The sequence below is a fragment of the Protopterus annectens genome, chromosome 3.part0 (assembly GCF_019279795.1).
Source record: "Protopterus annectens isolate FY-2018-M chromosome 3.part0, PAN1.0, whole genome shotgun sequence".
NCBI lineage: Eukaryota > Metazoa > Chordata > Ceratodontiformes > Protopteridae > Protopterus > Protopterus annectens.
This window is the reverse complement of record NC_056731.1, coordinates 252,465,119-252,493,093: the sequence shown is the minus strand read 5'-3', so window position 1 is coordinate 252,493,093 and position 27,975 is coordinate 252,465,119. Positions and strand designations below refer to the sequence as shown.

At 45.1% G+C, this 27,975-nt stretch overlaps 1 protein-coding gene across 3 annotated transcripts in view; it reads left to right on the top strand.

The window, feature by feature from the left end:
- The window catches only part of CTNNB1 (catenin beta 1), a 756,935-nt gene that overhangs the window by 312,723 nt on the left and 416,237 nt on the right, over positions 1–27,975 (top strand). For all 3 annotated transcript variants that reach the window (XM_044064737.1, XM_044064734.1, XM_044064735.1), the window contains exon 8: positions 6,985–7,088. In XM_044064737.1, the coding sequence (XP_043920672.1) occupies positions 6,985–7,088 (104 nt within the window). The remainder of the gene's footprint in view (positions 1–6,984; positions 7,089–27,975) is intronic.

Below are 27,975 nucleotides of genomic sequence, written 5' to 3'. Positions count from 1 at the left end.
GCTCATTACAATACTGAGCCACCCCTCTTCTCTCACTCTCTAATCAAACAGTTCCTGAGAGGCGCTAACAATTTTAAGACAATTTAAAAAATTTAAGGAGAGCTCCCACTCTTGCCTGGGAACCTTCCCTTTGTACTAGAAAAGCTCACCCCCCCCCCCCCTTTGAGCCTGCTGCTACAGCAGAGTTAAAATTTCTCTCTTGGAAAACAGCCTTACTGCTAGCCATCACTTCAGCAAAAAAGTGTCCGAGTTACAGGCCTTTATGGCTGTGGGAACCCTTCATTATCTTCATGCGGACAGGATTTCCTTCAGGACTAACCTGTGTCTTATTCACAAGGTGGTATCCAGTGTGGCTTTAAACCAATCCATCCATTTGCCAAACTTTTTTTCCTAATCCTCAGAATAAAGGTGAGAGGATCCTGCACTCGGACGTGTGCAAACGGCTCAGGTTCTACCTTGACAGGACTAAACCTTTCAGAAAGTCTGACCAGCTGCTTGGGTTGGTCAGCTTTGCTACAGGGGCACAGGGCAAGGCCATTTTGAAACCATTTCTAAATGGATAGCACACTGCATTTCTTCTACAAACACCATGGAAAATCTACCCCACAGGGCATCAGGCTGCATTCCACTAGGGCTACCGCAACCTCTACATCTTTTCTCAGGGAAAGTCCCTACCAGGGACATCCTGGAAGCTGCAACCTAGAGATGTTAATCGTGCATACAGCTGCAGTAATCACAGATGGGTTTTCTGCTGTCAGGCGGGTCCTCGGTCGGCCGAATTCCAAAGTCTAGGTCCGGCGTCGGTTGTCGCTTTCTTTCCTGACGTCAGTGAGGCAGGGGTATACAAGACACAGCCGACGCCATTTTCTTCAGTTTTTTTTGCCGTGCCCGAAGCAGAAGCAGTTCGCAAGTGCCGGTCGGCCAGCTCCTGAATTTACGAAAAATTGGAAACCGAAGTCTTCATTAAAGCTAAGTACCCCGTTGGGGAAACTTTTCTTTCCTCTGACCGATGTCAGAAAAAGTTAACATTGTATTTCTTGTGGGAAGCAAATACCGCATAAGGATTTCCATTCCCTCTGCATACCTTGTTTAGGCCCAGACCACGACGTCTTGGGCTGTCGCTTTTGCGCTACTTTCAATAAACGCACTATTAAGCGTCGGGCGGAGTTCGCCCAACCCTTTTTTGGTAAAGCCTTTGATTATAAAATGTCGTCGGAGACTCTACTACTGTTTTGTCCAAAAAATGCAAGGACCGACACGCGAGGTCCATGGTCCCCACCGACACCACGCCAAAACCGGATACACGTGGTCCGGTTCTCAGCGAGACACCTATGCAGTCCCTGACTACCGACGACACTTCTTTGGCGGTGTCTTCTGTAACCGAGACCGCAGGTACCTCGGCCCATACCCAGACTACAACCACCGAAGCCACTGAGTGTTGAGCCTCCTAATGTGGACAGGTCCACTTCCACCCATGGTGTCTTTAGACCCTCTCATCTTCCTTTTCCATTAAGGCCTTTACTAAGTCTAAATCAGCCAGGCATCCCAAGAGGCCTGTTGCACAGGGCCCATCTCCAGGCCCCATGCCTAAAAAGTAGATGCTTAAAATGGCTGAGGATTTAATTACTCTTATCAGGGGTTTCCAACCCCCTCCAGACAAGAGACCCAGAGTGGAGGAAGATTCTCCCTCTTCTGATCAGGGCTCCATTTTTTCAGAACATTCTGATGTAGAGGAACACTCTTACTCCCCTTTTGAAGATTCTGATGCAGAGCAGTCAATCCCTTCTGTATCTCCTCCTGAGGATTTTTCTTTTGGGGAAACCTTGCACACCTTGAGGGAACACTTCCATTGGGAAGGCCAAGACTTTTCTGATTCCAAGAAAAGACTCTGGGAATTTCTTTTGTTACCTCAACACAGACCTCTGGCGATACCTCCTGTCTTGGATATACTTGATTATGTTTATTCGGAGGCTTGCCTTAATCCGGATTCCCTGCCTCCTGCCCCAGTCAAGCCTGATAGGTACTACAGAGTTCCTAACTCTCACCAATTTCTTTACAAAAGCCATAATACTGACCCTGAAACCATTTCTCAAGGCCCCAAGGGAATGAAGGCCTCTACTGCTAAGAATCCACTACCTTCCAAAAGAGAGTCAAGATCCTTAGAAAGGTGGGGAAAAAAGGTATATACCTCGGCCACCCTAGCCATGAGGGCCTTAAATTGTCAGTTTCATATGCTTAAATATCATCAGTTTCTGTTATCACAATTAAGAAATAAAATGTCTCAACCTGAACAACCAGATTTGAAGGAGTTGCAGGATATGATGCATAGTGCAGAACAAGTGGGTAAACGCACCTTACAATGTGGCTATAATGCCCTAGAGGCCTCAAGTAGAGCTGCTGTTACAGGATCAGTCATTCGTAGACATGCCTGGCTTAGGGAACAAATCTTGCCTGATCATGTGAAAGCTAAACTTCTAGATGCTCCTATTTGGTACTAATGCTGAGGAGATATTACGGAAAATGGAAGAAAAAGCCAAATCTATGCAAACTGTCAAAGCTTTTCTACAGGTTCAACCACCACGTTTTAGCAGAAATTGGCCTTCTAAAAACTGGTCCTTTCCAGACACGGATAAGCCCCAAAGAGGTAGATACAGGCGCACAAGGGGCAGAGGACAATCACAAGGATCATAGAGGCAGGCAATGGCAAACTTCAGCACCAAGAGGTGGCGAAGACAGTGCACAACAATACAGGAAACAAACCCAATGACTTTCTCCTTTCCATGCCAAGCAAGTCTCAGTTGGCAGCACCCTTGGGAGGAAAGCTGGCATTATTTACAAGAAATTGGCATATCACAACAGACAAATGGATCCTGGACGTTATAAACAGAGGCTACAGATTTTCACACTCTTCCAAAAATGAGGCATGCCAAACCTGCCACACAATCAAAGGGCAGAGGCACAACTACAAATTTCAAAGCTCATAGACATGAAAGCTATTCAAGAGGTACCTACTCACGAACAAGGTCAAGGTTTTTATTCCAGGCTATTTCTGGTACCAAGGAAAGGAACCGACTGGAGACCCATTTTGGACTTATCCATCCTAAACACATTCTTACTCGTACCAAAATTCAAGATGCTCACATTACAGCAGCTTCTTCTCATGCTGGGCAAGGAGTTTTGGCTGGTAACACTGGACCTCAAGGAGGCATACCTGCATGTCCCAATCAGACAAAGCTGCAGAAGATACCTCAGATTTCTTGCAGGTTCAATCCACTATCAATTCTCTGCATTGCCCTTTGGCTTATCTACTGCGCCCAGAGTATTCACAAAATGCCTGGCATCAGTAATTGCCTACTGCAGACTTCAAGGGATACAAATTTACCCTTATTTGGACGACTGCCTGATCCAAGCAGACAGCAAGCGCATACTTCTGTTACATCTGGCTTATGTAACACGGTTACTGCATTCTCTGGGATATACAATCAACAGAGAGAAATCCAGGCTAACACCATCTCAGAAAATAACTTTCCTGGGTGCCAACTTGGACACAAACACCCAGATGGCTTATCTTACACCAGAAAAACAGGGGCAACTAACTCAGTACTTCAAAATACTAGCAAATTGTACCAGGCTTACTGCAAGGAAAATCCTGCAGGCTCTGGGCTTCATAGCATCTTGCATTCTTTTAATCCCATGTGCAAAGTTGCATATGAGGAAACTTCAATGGTACCTAAAAAACCTATGGTCTCAACACAGCCACAGTTTGGAAACAATAATACCAATAATTCCATGTTTGCAAAGGGAATTTCTATGGTGGGCCCAAGCATGTCAAACACAGGTCTCCCATTCTGCAAGCCTCAAGCAAATCAAGTCATCACAACAGACGCCTCAGATTACGCCTGGGGGGTGCACATGACAGACAGGTGCGTTCAGGGCAAATGGTCCCAAAAGGAAAAGCACCTTCACATCAATCAAAAAGAAATGCTAGCAGTGATAAATGCAATTACAGCTTTCAAGGACCTCCTGCATCCAGGACAGTTATTGATAAGAACAGACAACACCACAGTAATGTGGTACATAAACAAGGAGGAACACATTCATACACCCTGTGCAGACTAGCCATGACGCTTTGGAACTTGGCTCTGGAATGGCAAATCGAACTTCAAGCACAGTACTTGCCAGGTTTGGAAAACACGCTGGCAGATCTAAGCAGAAATATGACAGATCCACACGAATGGAAGTTGCATCCTCAAGTGAAAGATAATCCAAGCATGGGGGAGGCCAGACCTAGATCTCGTCGCCTCCCACAGGAATCATCAATTGGAAAAGTTTTGTTCAAGGACCTTTCATCCAAAGGCTTGGAGAGTGGACACCCTTTCATTCAGTTGGACAGCATGGACAGTTTACGCTTTCCCACCTCTGCCTCTTCTGCCCAAGGTGCTCTTGAAAGCAAGAGCAGACAGACCGAAGATGATACTGATTGCTCCAGACTGGCCAAGGCAACACTGGTACCCACTCTTGAGGAGCCTAACACATACTCCTCCCTGGTCCCTACCTCTAATGCCTCTTCTGCTGACTCAGCACAACTACAAAACTCTTCAGTCAGCTTGAAAACACTCAATCTCGCTGTATGGAAAATTCCTTAACACCACAACAGACCCTACTCCCCAAAGAGGTGCAGGATGTCATTTTGGAGGTCAGAAGGCCATCTACTAGAAAGGCTTACTCCGCAAAATGGAAACGGTTTTGCTCTTGGAATGAGAAAAAAGGCCAGGACCCTAGACAACTGAATTTGCTTTGGGTATTACAGTATCTAGCTGAGCTGCTGAACAGTGGACTTTCATTTTCCTCCATAAAAATCGATGCCTCAGCCATTTCTGCAGAATTCAACACTGATCCACCCTTATTCTCTCACCCGCTCTTAAGACAGTTCCTCAGAGGGGCTAAGAATATAAGACCACCAAGGAAACAACCAATACCAGCTTGGGATCTTAATTGCATTCTAGAAAAATTAACATTGCCTCCATTTGAACCAGCTGCTTGAACAGATTTGCAATATTTGTCCTGGAAAACAGCTTTCCTTCTGGCCATTACCTCAGCTCGTAGGGTTTCGGAACTACAAGCTCTCATGGCTGTGCAGCCCTTTCTCATCTTCCATCAGGACAGGGTTTCCCTTCGAACCAACCCGTCATTTATGCCTAAAGTGGTATCCAGGGTAGCTTTAAATCAAGCCATACACTTGCCTACCTTTTATCCCAATCCTCAAAACAAAGGGGAAAGGCTGCTACACTCCTTAGACATCCATAGACAGCTACGTTATTATTTGGACAGAACAAAGCCCTTCAGGAAATCAGAACAACTTTTTGTGTCCTATGCTGTAGGAGCTCAAGGGAAGCCAGTTACCAAACAGACAATTTCAAAATGGATAGGCCACTGCATACGGTTTTGTTACTCCTATCATGGAAAATCTGTCCCTACAGGCATCAGATCCCACTCCACCAGGGCCACAGCTACCTCTACAGCCTTCCTCAGAGGAGTTCCTACCAAAGATATTTTGGAGGCAGCCACTTGGAGTTCTGTGCATACCTTCACAAAACACTACCACCTGCCTTTATATTCCAAAACTAGAGCAGGCTTTGCCACTGCTGTGTTGCAGGGCATTCTGGCTCATCCCAGTTCCACCTAGTGCCTACCACCCTGTGCGTAGCTTTGGGATTCTACCCATCTGTGATTACTGCAGCTGTATGCACGATGAACATAGTACAGTTTTGTACCTTCCATAAATGTAGATGTTAAGAGTGCTAATACAGCTGCAGTACAGTTTTCCCTCCCTCCTTCCCCTCTAGGTAAAGGCCTAGGGCCTAACCCCTCTTCCTACAACCTGATTGGGTTATCCTTCTATGGTATATTTGCTTGCAACTACTGATTTTTGATTATTGCATTGCATGTATATAAATATAATTTATGTATTGCCTTCCTTCTGGGGGCACCTGACATCTGGGGCAAGAAAGACTGAAGAAAATGGCGTCTGCTGTGTACCCCTGCCTCACTGACGTCAGGAAAGAAAGCGACAGCAACCGACGCCAGACCTAGACTTTGGAATTCGGCCGACCGAGGACCCGCCTGACGGCAGAAAACCCATCTGTGATTACTGCAGCTGTATTAGCACTCGAACATCTACATTTATGGTAGGTACAAAACTGTACTTTCTGTACACACCTTCACCAAGCATTACCACTTACCTATCTTTTCAAAATCCAGAGCTGGATTTGCCCCAGCAGTCTTACAAGGCCTACTTGCCAGCCCTAATACTTCTTGACTACCTCCACCCTTCCTAAGCTTTGGGCATTAACCCAAGTGTGACTGCAACAGTGAATACACTCAACACATACATTTGTGTACACAACTGTACTTTTTCCTGTTTACTGTGTACGTTTCAACTTGAGTAATATGATGCAATACATCTCAATGTGTCTTGTGCCAGGGAGGATTGAGCAGAAATTTTTCTGCATAGCCTATTCCAAAATTCTTCTCTTATGCCAGAGCAGGAGGATTGCTCACAAATGGTATGAGACCACAAGGGCAGAGCGACAGCATGCAGCATAGGTAATTTTCTCAATATTGAAGTTAAGTTGACTTGGCAGGTCTACATTTTAGCTGAATGTCATAATGTTGTAGGCATTGGTTGGCATAAAGTTTTGCTTTGGGATGTGAGTTTCAGAGCCATTTGAAAGGGCAGATGGGTTTCATTTAATTTCCATATTTGAAGAGTGACTGCTGTAATTTTTGTATGTATTGCTAAGAGAAAATTTAAAATGGAATTTAATTTTGATAAGTATGGATTAGTCTAGGAAGTATGGATTAGTCTAGGAAGTATGGATTAGTCTAGGAAGTATGGATTAGTCTAGGAAGTATGGATTAGTCTAGGAAGTATGGATTAGTCTAGGAAGCATTAATTAATATAATGTGTGCTTTACTTTGCAGGTGGTATGCAGGCTTTAGGACTTCACCTTACAGATCCTAGTCAGCGTCTTGTGCAGAACTGTTTGTGGACTTTAAGAAATCTCTCAGATGCTGCAACAAAACAGGTACTTGACACGGTTTATTTCCACCTTTAAATGTCTGACTAAAACCTCCAAATGAGGCCTTTTGTTTAGTTTTGCCACTATTTAAAGTGATAGTTTTATACTGAGCTGCAGAAATTGACTTTAGGTCACAGAAGCTAACTTGAGCTCTAGTTGTAGAAAACATATCTGCAAGATGTGGTAGAAATCCATCTTTCTCTACCTGTAGGAATCTTGCAGCATGGCAATTAACGTCTCCAGGCCACCAAACTTTTTTACCCACAGCGGTGTGAGGAAAGGACCTTTTTACTGTAGTTTTCCTTGTATTCATGTGTACTGGACTCCCTGGGCTGCCATTTGTGTGAAGTGGTATCTAACCTGTAGACTTCAAAAGGCTTTGTCGTCCAGTTGCTGCAGCTCTTGGTTCACATTTTAAGAAAAAATACTGACCTTAACTTTGACTTTTTCTTCCAGTAATTTTTCTTTGATAAAGTTTTCTGGTATGTCGTTCTATTCATATGTTGCAATATTCTGTACAGTTGGGTTTTCTTTTGCTACTCTGTCTGGCCAGTATACAAAAGTTTTGCAGTCACTGCATGGTGCGTGGGATGTTTGATGTGGCTAGCTGAGCATGGGCCACAAGTAGTGTCTACACACACCAGACCTCAGACCTTTGCCACTAGTCAAATTTCAGGTGTTCTTGCCATCCTGGCCGTCTGAACTTCAAAATTACAGATGAGTACCCCATTGGGGAACCTTTAACCTTAGTCATTGCATGTTGGTGCTTGTTCATGTCATCCTGAAAGGGCAAATGCCAGCCGTCAGATCCCCCACAAAGATGCCCATGTGCTCGGTTTTGCTTATGATGGTCACACGACTACAAGGCCTGCTCTAGGCCTTTGTCCCAAAGACCTTGCATAGCAGACTTCACACCCTCAACCTCTATCTCGAGACCCAGCATCTGAAACGGTTGGCGCTAGGTATGAAGCGACCTTCTGTCTTGCCTGCTGAGCCCCTTAAGAAAAAGGCCAAGACTGCAAGGCCTGCTACTGTTGCTGTGCCTCCATCGTCAGATATTCATCCTGTAGTCAGCCTGGATGAGCGCTTGGGTACCGCCATTTGGGTAGAGCAAGTAACGAAGCGGAAGCTGCAGAACCCTGTGTGGAGGGCATGTCCTCGGAGGCCCTGCAGACATCTGTCTCCGAAGGGGAATCAAGGCTCTTAACAGGTCAGCGAGATCCCTCTGTTCCTTCGCAGTCTAGTCCTAGGCTGTCCCCTGTACAGACACCTGCTAGGCCTTCTTAAAAAGAAAATAGGAAAGCATACCTCTCCTGTTAGGGAAAGTCCACCAGATTGGCAGGCTTTCTCAAAGCCTCTTCTCAATGCATTCATGGCCTTGTGGCCTACAGCCCCATGGGCTTCCCCAATTCCTCCTCCAGTTCTGAGCCCTAGGCCTCGGGCTTTGGAACCCTCACAGGTGGGGGAGGAGTCCTCTGATTCTTCCTCAGAAGAATCTCTCTCCTACACCTCCCAACTCCCATCCCACCTTGGCTAGGTCTCTCCAGAGGAAGAATCTGCTAAAGCTGAATCCCCTGCAAAACTCACCTTTGGTGAAACCATAGCCAAGATGAGAGTATTTCAAGTGGGATTCATTTGAGATGATGGAGGTACAAAATCAGTACTATGAGCTCCTTCAGATGGATTCCCCAGCTCCCTCAGCTGTTCCACCTATACTTCCAGCCTTTCTTGATGGTTTCACAACAGCATACATGAATCCAAACTCTCAACCTGCAGCTCCCCGCAGACCTGATAGGTTTTATAAGGTCCCTGAGGCAGCTAAATTCCTGGTAAAATGTCTTGCTGCAGACCCAGCTACCATCTCCAGCTCTACTGACAAGGCTTCTAAATTACTACCTTCAACTTCTCTCCTCCCTGCTGAATAGGACAGCAAGGCCATGGAGCGCTTGGGGAAAAAAGGTGTACACCTCTGCTGTGGCCTACAGAGCAATCAGTTTTGGGACGCTCTTCTAAATATGCCTTGGTACTTTTGGGAATTTCCATACCACTTTCGGACACTTCTGCCACTCCAGCCAAAGCTCAACTGTCCAGTCTGTTTTTCCTGACCTCTCGTGTTACTAGGCATTGTTATAAGGTGGAGCTATTATGCTGCTGAGGCCTCAGCTAGGTTGGCAGCATCAGCTGCTGCACAAAGAAGGTATTCTTGGCCACGCCTTCAACCATTACCAGATTTTAGGGTAAGCTGATAAATGCACATTTAGACAATTCATCCCTATTTAGATCCAAAGTTGCAGACTGTTAAAGACCTTGCAACAAAAAGGTAAGGAATTGCAAGTTTTAAAATGTTTTTCTTTATATCCCCATTCCCAAGTTTCAAAGCAATTACCCATCCAAAACTGTTTATCAGGAAGAATTGTGGTCCCGCTTCCTCTTCCAGACCAAGAAAAGCTACCAGGAAACAACCCACTCCTGCCAAGACTACAGAAACGTCCCGCACTTTCAAGACAGGCCAGGAAACCTAATCAATAGATCTTGCATATCCAAGTGGAAAATATTCTCCATTTGGTGTCTCAAAAGGCAGTTGGGCCCATTACAAAGCAAGGTTCCCCTAGTGCTGTCTCACCTGTGAACTTTTGCAGACAGTGTTGGCATTCTCCATTAAGACCCATTTGTCTGCCATTTCTGCCTGGCTACCTCTGGATCCCCCCTTAGCTTCTAGATTGTCTGCAAAACTGTTCCTTTGAGAATCCCATTCCACCTCCATGGGACCTGAATTATGTCCGAGAAGCTCACACTTCTACCTTTTGAGCCAGTAGCCAAAGCTTCTCTAAAATACTGCATATGGAATAAAATTCTGCCAGTGGCATTCACCTCAGCTAGAAGAGTGAGTTGCAAGCTCTCATGGCTGTTCCACCCTTTACTCATCTTCCGCAGACAGGATAACTCTTAAAAATCAACCCATCTTTCATGCCCAAGGTGGTCAATGAGCTCTCTAAACTAAGCAAGCCATTTTACCTACCCACTTTCTTTCCCAACCCACAGAGGACAGAGTACTACATTCCCTTGATGTGCACAGACAGCTTGGGTTCTATGTACACAGCTTGGGTTCTGTTTGAGAAAGCTAAGTCCATCAGACAACTCTGATCATTTTAGTCTTTTTCCCCTCCAGGGCCCTGGGGAAAGCAGTACCTAAGCAAACCATATCCGTCGATTTCCAGGGCCATTACCTTCTGTTTTACACACCATGGGAAAACTTTTCGAGGCACTGTTAAAAGCACATTCTACTAGGGCAATGGCTTCATCTAGAGCCTTCAAAGGCCTGGACACTTCCACTATTCTTGAGGCAGCCACTTTATCATCTGTGCACACTTTCACCAAGCATTACAAAATAGGCAGGTTTCCAGGTCCAGTGCTGGATTAACCAAAGCTGTCCTCCATGGATTCCTAGAGAACTCTAGGCCACCACCCCCTTTCTCACAGTGAGCTGTGGCACTCACCCAACTGTAAGGAATACTGCAACATGAGACTAGGACAGTTGTATAAAGTCTTACCATAACTATAGATGTCCTTCTCTTTCATGTTGCAGTATTCCTTCCCACCCTCGTACCCCTCCTGATAATGCACATTTCCTTTCATGGATGGAACAGGGCTTGCATTACCTTTTCTGTCACTGGCTCAGACTTGGGTGCTCAGATCTTCGTGTTTCACTATTGCAGTCATCAGATCTTAGTGTTTCACTTTTGCAGTCATCACATTTTTATCTGCCTGCAGGTAGCCCTCAGCCGGCCTGAATACTAAAGTCTTGGGTTTTCTGCATCAGATGCTGTTGCTTCTTCATGACATCAGGGGTATAAAACAAGCAGCCAACACCATTATCAGTCTTTCTTGCCATGCGGTGCCCAAAATGAGCAGTTCGCAAGTGCCAGTTGGCTGACTCCTGCAATTTTTGATGTTCTTTGCATTTCACTGTTGCAGTCATTACATTTGGGTAATCTGCTGGCAGGATACCCTCAGTCGGCCTGAATAACAAAAGTCTTGAGTCCTGCATTGGTTGCTGTCTCCTTTTCCATAATGTCAGGTCATCAGGGGTATAAAACATGCAACCGACACCATTTTAATCAGTCTTTCTTGCCGCGAGGTAGCAGAAGCAGTTCAAGTGCCGGTCGGCCAACTCCTGAAATTTTCGTTTTCGAGTTTCAGAACCATAGTCTTCAAACTAAAGTTAAGTACCCCATGTAGGAAACTTTTTCTTGCTCCTTACCGATGTCAGTAAAAGTTAATTGCATTACTTGTGGGAAGCAAATACCTCCATAAGGATTTTCATTTGTACTGTATTCCTTGCCTTGACTCTGATCACAATGTGCCTTGCTGTCTGTTTTGTGCTAAAATTAACCAATGCACTATTAAGAGTCAGTATATGTTTGCTTCTAAATATTTTGGTTCACGATTTACCCTGAAATGTCTGTTAGCAATCTGACTACCGAAGTTCACAAAAAAAGCAAGGAAAAAGACAGGCCGTCCGAAGTCCAAAACCGATGACTAAGCTTTCGCAGCCCCTGATGCCCGCTACTTTTGAGTCGCAGGCCTCTACAGAGACCCATTCGGAGTCTGGTATGCCGCGAGATTCACAAAGTATTGAACCCGCAGATGTCTCTCTTGGATGGGTCCGGAGCCGCTGAGCAAGCACCGGCTTCTGAGGGTGTTTTTAGGCCTCAACAACAGACGCCATCAACAAAAGGTCAAAAACTACTTCTCAGTCTAAAAAAACTGACGCATGAGCCACGTGCTCTGGCCTCTATGCCTAAAAAACAAATTATCAAAATGGCTGAGGATTTAATTACCTTGATCAGGGGTTCCTAACCCCCCCCCCCCCTTTGCTAAGAGGCCTAGGCAACGCACTGATTATGAATCTTCAGATCAGGTTTCCATTTCTTCTGATGAGGAATTTTCTATTCCACCTTGGAATCCATCCCATCTGCTTCTCCTCCTGAGGATTTCTCTTTTGGAGAGACTTTGCATACTAAGGGAACATTTTCACTGGGAAAGTCAGGACTTCTCTGAATCAAGAGGCTTAGGGATTTCTTTCTTCCTCAGCATAGGCCTTTGGCAATGCCTCCTGTTACATTGTTGTGTTCTTGGAATCAAGCATGGCTCCTGATTCCCTGCCTCTGGCTCCTAGTAAGCCAGACCGATATTACAGGGTTCCTGACTCCCACAAATTTCTTTTCAAAAATCCTGCTGCTGATCTTGAGACTATTCCTCAGGGTCCCAAGGGTGTTAAGGCTTCTACAGCCAAAAATCCTACCCCTTCTGATAGAGATTCCAGGGCGCTGGATAGATGGAGTAAGAAGGTTTATAAGTCTGCAACCTTGGCAGACTGGGCTTTAAACTGCCAGTTTCATATTGTTAAATATCACCAGCATGTTATGGGCTTACTGAAACAGAAAATGATGGTTTCCAATTGTGTGGAAAATGAGCTACAGGATTTATAGCATTCAGCAGAACAGGTTGGAAAGTATACTGCAATGTGGTTTTGATTCCTTGGAGGCCTCTTGGAGGGCTGCCGTAACTGGATCTGTGAGGCATGCCTGGCTCAAGGAGTAACATCTGCCTGATCATGTTAAAGCTAAATTGTTGGATGCTCCTTTACAGCATGATAGTCTGTTAATAAGGCAAAGGAGGTTTTAAAGAAAATGGAAGATAAAGCTAAATCTATGCAAACTGTAAAATTTCTTGCAAGTGCAGCCACCCAGGTTCAGTAGGCACTGGCCTAAGAATTGGTCCTTTCCTGTGTTCAACTGAGCCGCTCAGGGCAAACCCAGGCGCTCCACAGGCTCCAGATATCAATCTCTGGGATCTTACAGGTCAAAGCACTGGAGTGCCTCCACCTCCAAATCTGGAGTTAACAAAACACAACCCTACAGTAAGCAGTCTCAATGACTTTCCTCTGCTATTTCCAAGCACTTATCTTTTGGCAGCCCCCTTAGGGGGAAAACTAACATTTCATGCCCAAAATTGGCAGTTAATAACCCAGGACAAGTTGGTATTAAACGTAGTATCCCAGGGGTACATATTTCATTTCCATACTTTACCAATTCCAAACGGATGGCTAGATCTGCCACAAAACCAGTGGGCAGAGGCCCAGAAGCAAGTCATGTCCCTCATGGATATGGGGGCTATTCAACCAGTACCAGAAAAGGAAAAAGGACAAGGTTTTTATTCAAGACTTTTCCTGGTACCCAGAAAAGACATCATGGCGTCCAATACTGGACTTATCAATTCTGAACGCATTCCTGGACGTTCCAAAATTCAAAATGCTGACTTTTTACAACAGCTACTGCCTATGCTAGGCAAGAATGCCTGGTTTGTAACTCTAGAGGCATACCTGCATATCCCAATAAGGGAATCTTGCAGAAGATACCTCCGCTTCAAAGCAGGTTTTTTGCATTACCAATTCTCTGCACTGCCCTTTGGCTTATCTACTGCGCCCAGGGTCTTTACAAAGTGCCTGGCACCAGTAATTGCATTCTGCAGACAAACATTCAAATTTATCCTAATCTGGACGATTGTCTCATTCAGACAGAGGACAAGGACTCTGTCCATCTGGCGTTTGTAAAAAGGCTTCTAGCATGCCTAGGGTACACCATAAACGAAAAGAAATCACAACTGATACTCTCTCAAATTACATTCCTGGGTGCAAGCTTGAATACAACTGCCCAGATGGCTTACCTCACTCCAGACAAACAAATGCAATTGACAACATACTTCAAACAAATGGCAACAAAAATCCAGTTATCTGCAAGACAAATTCTGCAGGCTTTGGGGTTCATGGTATCCTGCATTCTACTAATTCCATATGCGAGACTGCATATGAGGAATCTTCAGTGGTACCTAAAAAGCTTATGGCTTCAACATCGTCACAGCCTGAAACAATGATTCCTCATTCCCTGCCTACAACAGGAATTTCTTTGGTGGGCAGAGATGTCACCAAAACAAGGGACCGTCATTCCCTCTACCCCCTGCCACCCAAACCCTAACTACAGACTCATCAGACTATGCTTGGGGGGCCCACCTGGCAGGGAGATGCATTCAAGGCAAATGGAGCCCAAACCAAATTCATCTACGTATCAACCAGAAAGAAATGCTAGCTGTTCAGAATGCTCTGACAGCTTTCAAGGACTTGCTTCATCCAGGACAACTACTGATAAAGATGGGCAACAGCCCCGTTATATGGTACATAAACAAGCAGAGGGGTACCCATTCCTACCCCTTTGCAGACTAGTCATGGCCTTGTATATCTTCAAGGTCAGTTCCTGCCAGGAAAGCAAAATACTCTGGCAGACTACCCAAGCAGAAATCTTATGGACCCGCATGAATGGAAACTGGATCCACAAATCTTCAGCATGTTAAATGGGGGAGCCTAGACGTAGTTTTGGGGAGAGGCAAATCAGTTGGACAAATTCTCCACAAGAACTAATCACAAAAAAGCATGGAAAGTGGATGCTCTATCCTTCAGCTGGAAAAAAACTATCCGTCTATGCCTTTCCCCCTCTGCCTCTACTCCAAGGTCGTACTAAGTCACACAGGAAAAAACAAAAATGATTCTAATTGCTCCGGACTGGCCTCGCCAACACTGGTACCCATTTCTAAGGAATGTCACCTTCCTCCATGGTACTTGCCTCAAACACCATCTATTGTCTCAGCAGAACTATCAAATTCTGCACACTCGTCCCCAAACTCTGAATCTTGCAGCATGGCTAATCAACTAACTATTCAAACCACATCTCTAAGTAAACCTGTGATGGATGTCATTTTGGAAGCCAGAAGGCCTAGTACTAGAAAATCTTATGCTGATAAGTGGAAGAGATTCTGTGCTTGGAACCAAGCACAAGGAATAGACACAGCAAAGCCCGATATTTCTCAGATTTTACAATGCTTAACTGAGATGCTTGACAAGGGCCTATCTTTTTCATCAATAAAAATCCATGCCTCTGCCATCTCTGCTCATTAACACAGAGCCTCCCCTCTTTTCTCATCCACTGCTAAAAGTTTCTCAGAGGGCCAAAAATTTAAGGCCTCCCAGGAGAGTGCCAACTCCTGCATGAGACCTCAATTTTATGCTAGAAAAACTCACCCTGCCTCCTTTTGAGCCAGCAGCTACTGCGGATATAAAATTTCTTTCTTGGAAGACAGCTTTTCTTTTGGCAGTCATTTCAGCTAGAAGGGTTTCAGAACTACAGGCTCTCATGGCAGTGGAGCCTTCATTAATTTTTTTACCCCGACAGGGTGGCCCTCAGGACCAATCCTTTTATGCCCAAGGTGGTATCCAGTTTGGCTCTTAAGACCATTCACCTGCCAACTTTTTTCCCAAATTTGTACAACAAGGTGGAGCAGATTCTGCATTCATTGGATGTACACAGACAACTAAGATTCTACTTAAACAGGACAAAATCTCAGTCTGAGCAAGTACTGGTAGCATTTGCTGCAGGATCAGAGGGGAAGGCTATATCAAAGACTATTTCTAAGTGGATAAGCCATTGCATTCGTTTCTGCTACTTGCACCATGGGTAAACCTGTGCCCAAGGGGATCAGATCCCATTCCACCAGGGCTGCCACTACTTCAGCAGCTTTTCTGAGGGTCTCTACCAGAGTCATTCTAGAAGCTGCTACTTGGAGCTCAGTTCATACGTTCACAAAGCATTATCATTTACCTTTCCTCTAAATTCAGGGCAGGCTTTGCCACTGCAGTCCTACAGGGCCTTATAGCTGCTCCTAATGTTTAGTTCCATCCTCCCATCCATAGCTTTGGGATTCTACCCAAATGTAATGACTGCAACAGTGAAACACGAACATAGTACAGTTGTGTACACTTACCATAAATGTAGATGTTAGTGTATTCACTGTTGCAGTCCGGGTTACCCACCTGCCAGCCCCCTTTCTTTACCTTTTCTTTCCTTCACTATACTCAAAAGCCTTTGTGGTGTATTTACTTTTAGTTGAAGGTAAATTTTATGTTTCTAAGGTGCATTTATATATTTACATTTTACATGTATATTTTTGCTCCCCATTCGGGGGGCACCTGACATCTGGGGCAAGAAAAACTGATTTTAAAATGGTGTCTGCTGCATGTTTTATACCTCTGACTTGACGTCATGGAAGAGGAGACTGCAACCGACGCAGGACGCAAGACTGTTATTTAGGTCGACTGAGGGCAACCTGCCAGCAGGTTACCCAAATGCAATGACTGCAACAGTGAATACACTTTAACATCTACATTTATGCTAAGTGTACACAACTGTACTTTTTCGAGTTTGACCTGAAGTCGTCTAAAGGACAGGTACCCCGTTGGGGATCCTTTTTTCTTGCTCTAACAGATGTCAGAAAAAATGGTCTTGCCTGTGGAAAGCAAATACCTCAGATTTTCATTCTTACTGCATCACTTGTTTAGGCCCAGGCCACGACTTCCCTCGCTGTCTGCCTTGTTCAACGCCCGAACTATCAGCAATTTTTGTAGCTGAATACTTTTGCTCACTATCTCCGTACTCCAAAATGGCGTTGATAAGCCATCAGACTACTGATCTTCCAAAAAAAGGGTAAAGATAGACCGCATAGGTCCAAAACTGCTGACGGCGCTACAGTTAAGCTAGTCGCCAATCCACCGGTACTCAGGTGCTTTCACAGCCCCTGATGCCCGCTTCTACAGATTTTCCTGCCTCTACTGAGATCCATTTGGAGTCCGGTATGCCACGAGATGCTTCGACTATGGAACCTGTGGATGTTTGTACCTTGGATGGGTCTGGAGCCACTGTGCAGGCACTGGCTTCTGAGGGTGTATTCAGGCCTACTGATTTTCATATTAAACAGACTACTTCGTTTCGAGCCAAAAATACTGAATTTCTCAGGCCTAAAGTTCGCACTATGCCTAGGAAATCGACCAAAGCGTATTTTCAGGCCCACAGGCCTTAAACTGTTAGAATGGCTGAAGACCTTATTAACTTAATTAGGAGAAGCCAGCCGTCCCCCTCTGGTTCCTATCAGCATCTTGAACGTTGACGGTATCTAATGTGATATTGATGCGAGAATGCCGAAAGTGCAGAACATCGAACGGGTAAACTGAAGTCTCCATAAGGGGAGATTTCAGTTTACTGCAGTGTAGTGCGGTGTCTGAGTTGGTATATTTAAGTGGGGGCACAGCCCCCCATGTGAAGGGTGCAGGGGGGGGGGCTTGCCCCCTGCCTAAACCCTTTTTTTTGGCAGCATTCGAAAATTTAATAGTTTGATCAATTCAGTTAGACATTTTGTGATTTGAACCATTTAATTTTCGAAATGCTGATAATAGACCCTTCCCCCTCAGAGACCTAGAACTGATTTTCCTTCTGATCAGAAATCTGGTGTCTGTTCCTTCTGACTACTAGGACATACCCTTATCTACCTATGAGGATTCTGATGCAGAGGATTCCATTCCCTCTGCTTCCCCTCCAGAAGATTTTTCTTTTGGTGAAACCCTGCATATTTTTGGGGGAGCATTTCTGCTGGGAAAGCCAGGACTACTCAGTTCAGAAAGAGACTCTGGGAATTTTTAAACCTGCCTCAGCACAGGTCTCTAGCTATCCCTCCTGTTATGGAGATTTCTTGGAATCCAGCCTTACCCCGGATACTTTGCCTCCAGCTCCCAGGAATCCTGACTGGTACTGTAGAGTACCTGACTTTAACAAATTCCTTTTTAAGAATCCTACTCTGGATCCAGAGACCATTTCCCAAGGACCAAAAGTCATTAAGGCTACTGCTGCCAAGAATCCTACCCCTTCTTACAGGGATACTAGGGCTTTAGACAGATTGGGTAAGAAGGTGTACACCCCTGCTACTCTGACCATTAGGGCTTTAAATTGCCAGTTTCATATGTTAATTTAGCATATTATGGGGCTAATTAAACAAAGTGATGTTGATTCCCGACTGCAGAACACATTTACAAGAGTTGCTGCATTTTGCTGACTAAGTTGGTAAACCTACTTTGCAGTGTGGTTTTGATGCTTTAGAAGCATCTTGTAGGGCTGCTGTCACTGGGTCTGTTAAAAGGCATGCTTGGCTTAAGGAACAAAACTTGCAAGATAATGTCCAGGCAAAATTACTGTATGCACCCTTAAACCAAGAGTGCCTATTTAACAAAGCAGAAGTTCTCAAAAGGATGGAGAAGAAAGCTAAATCTAAGCTAAATCTATGCAAACTTTCTTACAAGTACAACCACCTAGATTCAGTAGCCATTGGCCTTCAAAGAACTGGTCCTTTCCAGGCCTTTAGTCCAAACCCAGGGGCAGCAGACCCCCAAGACTCTGCTTATGGACAGATCTAAGCAGTGGGCTGCTCCCATGTCCAAAACGGAGTAGTAAGCCACCCCCTATGGTAAACTTGCACAATGACTTATCCTCAACTCCCCCCCCCCCCCCCAAGCCTTGCTCAAGTACTTGCACCTTTAGGAGGAAAATTTGCCCTGCATGCAAAAAACTGGGGCTACATTACCCAAGACAAATGGGTTTTAAGCAGTTTCCCTAGGATACAGATTCCACTTCCACTCCCAACCCTAAGTGGATGACCAGACCTCCCCCCAAACCAGTGGGCGGAGGCCCAAAAGCATGTACTTTCCCTGCTCAGCATGAAGGCTATTCAACCTGTCCCAGCAGAACAAAGGGGGCAAGGCTTTTATTCAAGACTATTCCTGGTTCCCAGAAAAGAACTCCTGGCATCCTATCCTGGATTTATCTATTCTCAACACATTTCTGGTGGTTCCAAAATTCAACATGCTAACTCTCCAACAGCTGCTTCCTATGCTAGCCAAGGATGCCTGGCTGGCAACCCTAGACTTGAAAGAAGCTTACCTGCACATCCTCATAAGGGAATCTTGCAGGAAATACCTTCGCTTCAGGGCAGGCTCTATGCACGATCAGTTCTCTGCACTTCCCTTTGGCTTATCTATTGCGCCCAGGGTATTCACAAAGTACCTAGCTCCAGCCATTGCTTTTGCAGGCAAAATATTCAGATTTACCCATACTTGGACGATCGCCTGATTCAGGCGGAAAGTCAGGACTTGCTACTTCAGCACCTGGCATTTGTAAAAGACTTCTAACTTCACTGGGGTACACCATCAACGAAAGGAAATCACACCTACTACCCTGCCAACGGATTGTATTCCTGGGAGCAAACTTGAACAAACTTCCCAGATGGCATTCCTCACTCCAGAGAAACAAATTTGACCACTAACTTCAACCTGCTGTCCACAAAAACCCAACTATCTGCAAGGAAAATACTGGTTCATGGCCTCTTGCATTCTGTTAATTCCATATGCAATATTGCATATGAGAACTTCAGTGGTATCTAAAATGTCTATGGTGTCAGCATTCTCAGGACCTGGAAACAGTTCCTATCATTCTATGTCTAAGGGCAGAGGCCTGCAACCACAAGTGACTCTCACTCTACCCAGTGCTGCCCAAACCCTAACAGACTCATCAGACTGTGAATGGGGGGGGTTCACGTGGCAGGGTAGTGCATTCGCGGAAAATGGAACCTAAAGCAGATGGACCTGCATATCAATCACAAAAATGTTAGCTGTACAGAATGTTCTTATAGCCTTCAAAGGCCTTATCCTTCCAGGGCAACTATTGGTAAAGGCAACACCACAGTTGTGGTACATAAGCAGGGGGGGGGGAACACATTTCTACCCACTCTGCAGACTAGCCATGGCTCTGTGGAACACAGCCTTGATCAACCAAGTGCACCTATAAGCTCAATTCCTGCCAGGCAAACTAAATTCACTGGCAGACGACTTAAGCAGAAATATGGACCCACACGAATGGAAACGAATCCAAAATATTCAGGCTTTTGGGGAACAGATGGGGGGACACCAGAGGTGGACCTGTTTGCTTCCCCTCAGAACTAGCAATTGAACAAATACTGCACCTGAAATCCCAAGAGCCAAGTTTGGAAGGTGGATGCCCTGTCCTTTTCATGGGAAAGCCTCTGTCTATGCCTTTCCTCCTCTGCCTTTCCTCTCGAAGGTTCTACTAAAGATCAAACAGGGCAAGCCAAGGACAATACTGATTGCACCAGACTGGCCACGCCAGCACTGGTACCTCCTCTTGCACAGTATGTCACTGCTGGAGTCATGGCACCTGCCTTAGTCCCCTTCCCTGCTGTCACAGCATGCGGGCCAGATTCTGCACCCTCCACTTCAAACTCTGAACCTTGCAGCCTGGCTAATTCCTTGAGCTCCCCAATAGCATCCCTCAGTAAGCAGGTGCTAGATGTCATTCTGGAGGTAAGGAGGCCTAGTACTAGAAAATCCTATGCTGAAAAGTGGAAAAGATACTGTTCCTGGAGCCAGACTCGGGGGGGGGGGGGGCAGGGGCACAACGGTGCCAAGCTTACTGCATATTCTTCAGTACTTCTAGTTAAGGGCCTTTCTTTCTTGTCAGTTAAAATTCATGCCTCTGCCATTTCAGCACATACTGAACCACCCCTCTTCTCTCACCCCCTGCTAAAGCAATTCGTCAGAGGGGCCACAAATTTAAGACCTCCCAGGAGAGCCCTTACTTCAGCCTGGGACCTTAACTTTGTATTGTAAAAGGTCACTCTCCCTCCTTTTGAGCCAGCTGCAACTGTAGAGTTGAAATTCCTTTCTTGGAAAACTATCTTCCTTCTAGCCATCATTTCACTTCAGCAAGAAGAGTGTCTGAATTACAGGCCATCATGGCAGTGGAGCCCTTCATCTTCCATGCAGGCAGGGTGTCCCTCGGGACCAATCCTTTATTCCCAAGGTGGTGTCTAATGTGGCCCTTAATCAGTCCATTTATTTGCCTACCTTTTTCCCAATTCCACAAAACAAAGAACGAATACTGCACTCTTTGGACGTGCACAGACAACTTGGATTTTATTTGGACAGGACCAAGCCTCTCAGAAAATCTGAACAGCTGCTAGTTAGCTTTACTGCAGGGGCAGAGGGGAAGGCCATTTCTAAGTGGATAGCCCATTGCATTAATTTCTGCTATAAGCACCATGGAAAACCTACCCCACACGGGATAAGCTCACATTCCACCAGGGCTGCATCTACCTCTACAGCCTTTCTCAGGTGTCCCTACCAGGGACATCGCAGAAGCTGCAACCTGGAGCTCTGTGCATACCTTCATTAAGCATTACCATATGCCCATTTTTTCTAAATCCTGAGCTGGTTTTGTCACTGCAGTCTTGCAGGGCTTAATAGCTGGTCCTAATTCTAACTTCCTCCTCCGTTCCTTAGCTTTAGTAATCTACCCAAATGTAATGACTGCAACAGTGACGCACGAACATAGTACAGTTGTATACACTTGGCATAAACTTAGATGTCTTCACTGTTGCAGTCCTGGTTACCCTCCCTCCAGCCCCCTTACTTCTCTTGGCTATACTTTTCTTGTTTAGTGTATTTCAGCTTTCTGGTGTATTTGTTGGAGGTGTAATCTAACATATAATTGCTTTCCATTATGGGGGCACCTGACATCTGGGCCAAGAAAAACTGATGTAATGGCGTCTGCTGCATGTTTTATACCCCTGCCGTCTTGGAAGAAGACTGCATCAGACGCATGAATCCAAGACTTTGATATTCAGGCCGGCTGAGGGCTACCTGCAGCAGATAACCCAAATGTAATGACTGCAATAGTGAGTACACTCTGACATCTGCATTTATGGTAAGTATACACAACTGTACTTTTTCTGGTGGTCTGGGTAGAAGGTGGTGCAGGGCCCCTCAAATCACTCTGATGTAGGGTTCTGCTTATGGTAGAGATCCCTCAGTTTGACTGCAGCAAGTGAGTACACTATCAGATTTGATTTCTTTTTATCCTCACATGAATTTGAGTCAGAGCCCTTGGTTCTGACTCTGCTGTTACAATAGTTCGTAGCAGCCAAAAAGCTCTAGCATCCTCCCTTACCCATAATGCCCCTCCCAATCTCTCCAGATCTCATTTGCCACTTTGCGAGGACATGGTTATTCCCAACAGATCTCGTAGTTAAGTTTTTTTTGTATATTTTATCTTGCCTTACTTTTCCTTTATAATTTTGGAAAATCTTTCTTTTTTCCTTTTAAAAGTTGTTTTTACTTTATGACTAAGTTTTATTTCATTTTTAGTAAATTAAAACTTTCTTGCAATTTCCTTTTCCTGCTCTCCCCTTCAAAAAAATTGCTTCGTCTTAGTCACTATCTCACTGTTTTCTTGCTTTGGGGGAGTGTGCTCTGGCCTGATTATGGCAGTAAAAAACAAGCCGACTGGCTTTAAAAAAATGTTCAAAGTGCTATCAAAATTCTGATCAGTGACTTGCACAGTATGTGTTTATTGCCTTGGTCCATCCAGTCTCCAGAGGACTGTGACATTTGAATCTTAATCACAGAGCTCGAGTAGAGCATAAGTTTATTTTGAAAGGCATATTGCCCTTATTTGTGGAAGCCATTTCTGGCACAAAGAAATGATTTGTCTTCTAAATCTGGATGGTTCAGCCCAGCTTCCTCCCGGTCCTCCAGAGATTCAGACCGAGGAAGGAAGACATTCGTCTGCTCAAAAGACTTCTACAAAGCAGACTCCAAAACTTGCCAAATGCCCAGATATGAAGGTTTCTTTCCATCTTGCAACTTCAAGGACTCCCTCATCAGATCCGAATCTGCATCCCACCCTCGTTTCGAGTGATGGGCTCGATCAGCCCAGCTCTGACTTCAGCTTTGAGACCATCACCTGAGGTTGAGGGAGCAGAGATCAGAGCACACCATCCTTCGGGTTGAGGTTCCGTCATTTTTTGGACGGTCTGCTTTTGAAGCTCTGGAGAGAGCCATGTCTGCTTTGGCAGTCCAGACAGTGTGCCCAGCCGGAGCCACAGTCCTCTACCTTGCATACGTTGACCCACGTGTCTCTGCCAGCCCTTTCCATAGGGACAGAGGGTTCATAAACCCCAGGCTAACCAAGGTTCCCCCTTGTCCTCTGATACCTCCCTGGAGCCCTCCACTGCGCTTCCTCAGAAGGAGGTGCAAGAGGAACCACCTGAACTCCACTGAAGAGTCAACCAACGACTTGGCTTCAAGGTGAGGGATCCCATCTGTCACCCCCTGTTTCCTTCAGGGAAATCCTTTATCTTAAAGCAGAGGATTGGCTGTAAGTCCAGCAAATCCCTCATTTGAGGAGTTGGTGTACTTGACAGCTTTTGTATCCCTCCCATCTACCTCCTGGGTGACCCTGCTGCCAATGAGCTCAGAGTTTATCTCTTGGCAGGTGTGGGGAGCTGAGAAGCAGCGGAGCAGTGGGAAAATTTTCCTCAAGCACACAATTTCCACCAGAGGTAGAGGTGGGAACAGTGATGCACTGCCCTCGCGGCAGGGGTGGTCTGCATGAAGGAGATGCGTTCTTTGGGAACCTTTCTCGTGCTCTTGAATGGAGGCCAGATTGCTCCTCTGGAGGCAATCGGGGGTAGACTATCCCTGCACTTAACCTGGCTAAAAATAAATGACAAATTTGTGCAGAGGGTAATATCCAGAGGATACCATTTTCCCATTTCCCATCCACCACCCCAAAGCAAAAGACTCCCCAATGTTGCACCCAGTCAAAGGGAGCAAGTGGCCATTAAGATATAAAAGCTGCTAAACGTGAGTCCTCCAATTAGTCCCACCAGACGATCCAGTATTTCAGGTTCTTTTTTTGGTACCCAAAAAGACTGGACTGGATACCAGTATTGATCTCAGCAGACTAAAATCAGTTCAGTGGCGCAAGTTCAGGATGGTCATGTTTCAGTCCATCCTTCCATTCTTGGAAAAGGATGATTAAATGTGCTCTTTAGACCCTCAAGATGCGTGCTACCATGTGAAGATGAACAGAAGTCATTTGCACTTCTGGCTAGGAGTCCATCACTACCAGTTCAGATTACTGCAGTTTTGGTCTCGTTACAGCCTCCAGTGTTAAAATGTATAGCAGTAGTAGCAGCTCACATGAGACAAAGATTCTGGGTGTTTTATGTATTTAGACTGGCTCATCACCCTCACCAAACATCTAGTTCAGGTAAGAGAGACTGTTCAAACTTGCTATTTGGTAGGTATCCCAGTAAGTTGTGAAAATTTAAACCTAGACCCCTCAAGAATTTGACTTCATAAGAACAAACAGTCAAAATGATGGCATGCCTTCTGTCAGACTGGTGACCTGTAAAGGGTCAAGTCAGAAAGTTAGTACACAATTCGAGTATCTGCTCAAACAGTACTTCAGGCCTAGGGTTTTATGGCATCAGTAATACTGGTTCCATTAGCAAGATTCCATATTGGAGTATTAGTGGTTACAATGGTCCATTCTCATTCAACCTTCGTCGGCCACGATAAAGAGTTGAGTATGTGCAAGACAGAACTGTCATGGTGGATTTGCTCAGAACAGTTCACTCAAGGTCTCTCCTTTGTCCCCTTGCTTCCCAGGGCCACAGTGACCATGAATGCTTTCCAGACAGGGTGGGAGGAGCATTTTCTGGGAATCCAAGTAGTGCATAAATGTCCTGTAGAGGAGAGGTGCTACTAGTGTAGTTGGCCTTTTCAGAATGCTCTCCCTTGCGCGATTGTTATTCAGTCGGGCAGTGTCAGTAGTCTGGTACATCAAGCAAGGGGGGAACCAGATCAACCCCTTATGTCGAGAGATGCCCAGTGTGGCAGTGGGCAGTCTCATCCTACTGCTTTCTGGTAGCAACGCACATTCTGGGAATATCCAACATGACAGGTTGATCTATCAGTTATAATGCCTCGAGTGGTCCCTCAGTGGCAGAAGACATTCTGCAAGTGGGCCAGCCTTGCTGCAACCCGTGTCCCCTCTGAACCAATGCAGCAGCTACTTTGCCCTGATCCCACAAGAGGGAGTCCTTGAGGGATTCTCGCTCACAGTTAGCCTCCAAGTCTTGTATGCCTTTCCCCTGACTCAATTAATCCCCAGATTTCTTAAAAAGAGAACATGGTGAAGTAATCCCCCTGTTGTCCACGCCAAGTCTGGATTCTCTTCATTTCTCCTCCTCTGTGGAAGGAGCAAAGAAGCCATTGATTCCGGATCCATTTCTGGACGTCAATGCCTCCTCTAAACATTTAGTCTCAAGCTGACATCTTGATATCTCCAAGACAGCTTATGCTCTCTTCCCAGTGTGCTATATCTTATAAAGTCTACATGAAAGTTTTGTATAGCAGTAAATGGAGATTTCGTACATTGGTCTTAACCGAATTATGTAGATTTTGTTCTCCAATCCACGCTATTCTAGTGTTTTTGACAAAGCTGTTTAATGAGGGAGCAGCTTACTCTACAATAAAGGTGCAGCTAGCTGCAATCTCCCAACTTTCACATTGGTTTTGATGGTTCCTCCTTGGCATCACATAAGCTATGCAAAGCTTTCTTAAGAGGAACTCTTACTGAAGCCCCCATATGAGGATTCTTCACCACCTTTGGACTTTGGTACTGCATAAAATTATACAACCTCCCTTTGAGACATTTGGTTACCTGTCTACTTAATTTATATCTTGGAAAGCTATATTCTTGGTAGCAATCGCATCTGCAAGGAGAATTTGAGATTCTGGCATGGTCATCCCAACTGCCATATTTGGTCTTTCACAAACACAGGGTCACTTTACCCCTTCATTCTTACCCAAAGATAGTTTTCAGAATCTGTTGTAAACCAATCCATTAATTTGCCAGTTTCCTTCACAAATTTCGCTAATAAAGGCGCATACATGTTGCATTTACCAGATGTTCATAGACAACTGTTTTTAACTTCATAGAACATAATGGTCAATTTGTTTCCTTAGAAAATATTGTGCCTTCATTACCAGGGTGACTCTAGCTAAATGGATTTCAGACTGCATCTTGTATTCTGGTTTTGGGAACTCTCAACCTTTATCAAAGCTCACTTCACTAGAGCAGTGGCCACTTCAGTTCAGTCTAGAGCATCCATGGATGAGATTTGCACAGCTGCAACCTGGGCTACCCCTAATACCTTTATTACTCATTACAAGTTAGGTTTGATCTCTAGGGGGTAGAGCATCTTTTGGTTCAGTGGCTCTGAAGACTCTTGGTCCTTAAGGCCACCCAGGAAAAAGGTAGCTAGGGACTAGTTTCCACATGAGAATAAAGTAAAATCTGACATCAGATAAAGTAAGACATTATGGTGAGTATGTTTGTTGTCCATGTTCATATTTTCTTCATATACCCACCATCCCCCTGTCCCCTTTTTGACTTCTAGATGAGCAAATCGACCTAAGTTTGTTGCTATTATGAATGCCAGAAATGGTCTTGTCCTTATTTGAGGTAATTTCCTAATCTGTTTTTTTTTTTTCGTGATTATAAACTAGATCTGGAGTAATTGAGGGAGAGGTGTTATGAGTAAGGGAGGTTGCTGGAGAGCTTTTTGGTTATCACGAGCTTATTGCAGAGTCTAATCTGAGGACTCTGATCCATATCCACATGCAAGGAAAAAATGAAGGTGGATAACACAGAACGTTATGGTGAATACATAACTTTATTTTGGTGACTTGATAATGCTTACTTTCCTGGGTTCTACATTCGAGCCTCCTTAAGAGGACTGCTCTACTGTGGGTCCTCTGTTTTAAACTTGCCATCCCTTTTCTTTTGCAGCCATCCAGATTGACGCATCGAAGGCTGTCTGCTTGGTAATTACAGGATGATCTGACCTGTAGGTCCTAGTGCAAGAACTGCCTTTTCAGTCCAGCTTTCATGCCCAAGGAGTAAACAAAGAAATCAGTGAGCCAGCTTACCTATCACCTTGATGTTAGTGTTTCACTGATGCAGTCATTACATTTGGGTTATCCTGCTGGCAGGTTGCCCTCTAGTCGGCCTGAATTCCAAAGTCCTGGGTCCTACGTCGGCTGCTGTCGCCTCCTCCCTGAGGTCAGGTCAGGGGTACAAAAGATGCAGCAGACGCCATTTAGTCTTTCTTGCTGTGCGGTGCCCGAAGCAGAAGCAGTTCGCAAGTGCCGGTTGGCAAACTCCTGAGTTTCAGATCTGAAGTCTTCCTTAAAAGATAAGTACCTCGTTGGGGAAACTTTTTTCTTGTACCTCGTTGGGGAAACTTTTTTTCTTGCTCCAGACCGATGTCAGAAAAAGTTAATTGTATTTCTTGTGGGAAGCAAATACCTCATAAGGACTTTAATTCTTACTGTATTCCTTGCCTAGGCCCTGACCACGACGTTTCTAGTTGTCTGTTTTGTGCTAGATTTAACCAACGGACTATTGAGCGTTGGTACAATTTTGCATTAAGCTATTTTGGACGAGGATTTAATTATACAATGTCATTGGATAGCCATCCGACTACCGGAGTTCACAAAAACCGCAAAGAAAGAGACAGGCAACCGAGGTCCAAAACCAACAAAGCTTTTAAGCAAGTCGCTGGTTCTCAGTAAGGCACTTTCGCAGCCCCTGACACCCGCTACTTTAGAGTCGCAGGCTGCTACCGACTCCCACACACTGAGTCGGCCAGGCCACTGGAAACTCAAGGTATTGGAGCCTATGAGATTATTCCCTCAGATGGGTCCGGAGCCGCTGAGCATGCATCGGCTTCTGAGGGTGTATTCAGACCTAAACAATTGTATATTAAACAGACTTAAAAGGCAGACTAAAACACCTTTAAAGGCAAAGAAACAATTTCACCAGCCACATGGACAGGCCTCCATGCCCAAAAAACAGATGCTCAAAATGGCCAAAGACTTAATTGCCTTGATCAGGGGTTCCCATCCCCCTCCTGATAAGAGACCTAGGCAAGAGACAGACTATGAATCTTCAGATCAGGTTTCCATTTCTTCTGATCAAGAATATTCTCTTCCCCCCCTATGAGGATTCTGATGCTGAAGAATCCGTTCCTT